This window comes from Penaeus chinensis, chromosome 14 (assembly GCF_019202785.1).
Source record: "Penaeus chinensis breed Huanghai No. 1 chromosome 14, ASM1920278v2, whole genome shotgun sequence".
NCBI lineage: Eukaryota > Metazoa > Arthropoda > Malacostraca > Decapoda > Penaeidae > Penaeus > Penaeus chinensis.
Window position 1 is genome coordinate 10,679,166 of NC_061832.1, and position 2,500 is coordinate 10,681,665.

The window sequence follows — 2,500 nt, forward strand, 5'->3', positions numbered from 1 at the left end:
GTCTTGTTGCATGGCTCGTGTCTGTCTGCGGCTGTGTACGGGGGGGGGGGGGGGGGGGGGGATAGATGGACCTCTCAACTAGAGACGTAGGTGGATAGACTGATAAAAAGATACATTGACTTATAGACTGACAGATAAGTAGGCAAGTGGACAGACAGATGCATGGGCGGGTACACAGATAGTCAAACAGATAGACAGATAATGAGATAGGTAAAAAGAGTTTTATGTTTACAGATAAGAATAAAGAAAGAAAGAGACTAGGAAGAGAGACATATGTGAAGCAAAAAGGCAAATAAACCGGAACGATAGATGCAACGATAGCTGCCCTTCAGCAACCAACCCTGGCCTGTCGCAGCTCAGAATAGCTCGGCAGCGCCCGACCAGGACGACGCGGCGCCCTGGGCTTGCTCGGCGTCCCGTCGCGTCGTTCCCAGGCCCCGTCCGGCCGCTCTCTCCTGTCCTGGGGCACGGAGGCGCTCATTAAAGGCTTAGACATGCGTGCGTGTGTGTGTGTGTGTGTGTGTGTGTGTGTGTGTGTGTGTGTGTGTGTGTGTGTGTGTGTGTGTGTGTGTGTGTGTCTGTGTGTGTGTGTGTGTGTGTGTGTGTGTGTGTGTGTGTGTGTGTGTGTGTGTGTGTGTGTGTGTGTGTGTGTGTGTCTGTGTGTGTGTGTGTGTGTGTGTGTGTGTGTGTGTGTGTGTGTGTGTGTGTGTGTGTGTGTGTGTGTGTGTGTGTGTCTGTGTGTGTGTGTGTGTAAGTGTGTATGCAAGTATGTATGTATGTGTGAATGATATATGAATTACAATTCACAGCTACTGAATCCTCGGAAAGCGAGTACTTATGGACAGGTGACATTGACATGTTTTTCCCTTCTCATGCGTTGGCTGAAATGATGGCATGTAATGAAAAAAAATGTGATGTTTCATTAGTAATGCTAATAAATTTGACGCTCTGGATCATATATTAATATATCTTTTAACACCACTATGAAGCGTTTGGATTGTCATTTTGTGCTCAGCTAATATTTAATGAGAATAGACAAGAGGTACTGATGCATTTCATTGTGTATCCGCTACGTAATATTGAATGCTTGATTGCCTATTTTATGTATGTATTTATCTGCTATTGTTATATCTACAGTACTACCAGTAAATTTATAGAAACGATTTGATTCTATAACTTTACAGATCCAGGATATTTTTTGAATTGTGCCTCTCCTCTTAACAACTTTTTCTTTTCATGAAGCGAGATTTTCTGTCATTCATCAATCAAAGTAGTTAGCCCTGACCCCCCTTCTTGCAGGCTCATTGTCCCCACTCCTTAGTAGTCATCATCCCCTTTTTCTGTACCCAGGGTTCGAGCGCCACGTGCCCGGCTACCCACGGTACCAGTACACAGGCGACCCGGAACTGGGCGAGCACAACCTAGTGATCAAGGGCGTGACACTGACTGAGGACGGCGAGTACCAGTGCCAGGTCGGTCCGACCAACGACAACCCTCCGATATGGGCGGCCGCCAACGTCACTGTCTTACGTGAGTATCATGGGCGGGAGGATATGTGGCCGTTAGAAGTGGGAATATTGTCAGCAGAAAGAGATGAGGAGTATGCGGTATAAGGAGCTGCATAGTCACACTATCGCAGCCTAGAATGTGTGTTCCTCTCCCAACATGTCACGGCTTTTCCACGAGATGACCTTTCTGTAATATGAAGATGATGATGTGAGTGTTTGAGATGGTGGGTGGGCTTGAGCGTGAGCTGAGTGTGGGATGTTGGGGTGGCTGGGCTGAGTGCTACCAAGGCTGTTCAGGTGGGCGTCAGAAGGAGTGTTCTCGTGGGTTCGTAGGTGGCGGGTAAATGGACTGGTCGGGTGGTTAGATGTGAGGGTAGGTGGGTAGAAGAAAAGGAGAAAAAGGAGGAGGAAGAGGAAGAGGAGGGGGAGGAGGAGGAATAGGAGGAGGGGATGGAGGAGGTATGAAAAGGAAAAAGCCGGAGGAGAGAGATAGAAAAGCAAAACTTCAAGAAAGACTGAATGCGGCTTGTATTGAACCGAGATTGAAGTTAGGCTGTTATTCTTGTCACACGTTTCACGGTTCTGAAAGAGATGAAAATGAAGAAAGGAAAGAGAAGGAGGCACAAAATAATAGAGGGACAAGTGAAGGTCAGAGTGAGGCGAAGAAGGTGAAAATAATAACTCACAGTAATAAACCCAAAATAACAATAAAAAAGAGAAAAAAATAGATAAATAAGATCAGAAAGCGAAACAAAACAGAAACAGAGAGGAACGAAAAAAAAAAAAGAAACTAAAAACAGAATAACAGCAAACCAGGTCGCCAAGACAAGCAGGGAAAGAGCGCAAAGACAGCCCCAGGAGGCAGCCGAACCTCCTCGCGTCCAGCCTGGATCCGGTTAGAGAATGCGAGCGGTAAATTCGAGCCAAATTGGTGGCAAACCTTTACCCTAGGCGTGCCCCCCCCCCCCCCCTCCACTTGGCCTGTCTCTCTC

General features: G+C 47.1%; 1 protein-coding gene across 1 annotated transcript in view; it reads left to right on the forward strand.

The window, feature by feature from the left end:
* Positions 1-1,613, forward strand: part of LOC125032319 (kin of IRRE-like protein 2) — a 386,340-nt gene extending 384,727 nt beyond the window's left edge. The window contains exon 4 of the mRNA XM_047623416.1: positions 1,351-1,613. Coding sequence (XP_047479372.1) covers positions 1,351-1,613 — 263 coding nt within the window. The remainder of the gene's footprint in view (positions 1-1,350) is intronic.
* Positions 1,614-2,500: the final 887 nt, after the last annotated feature.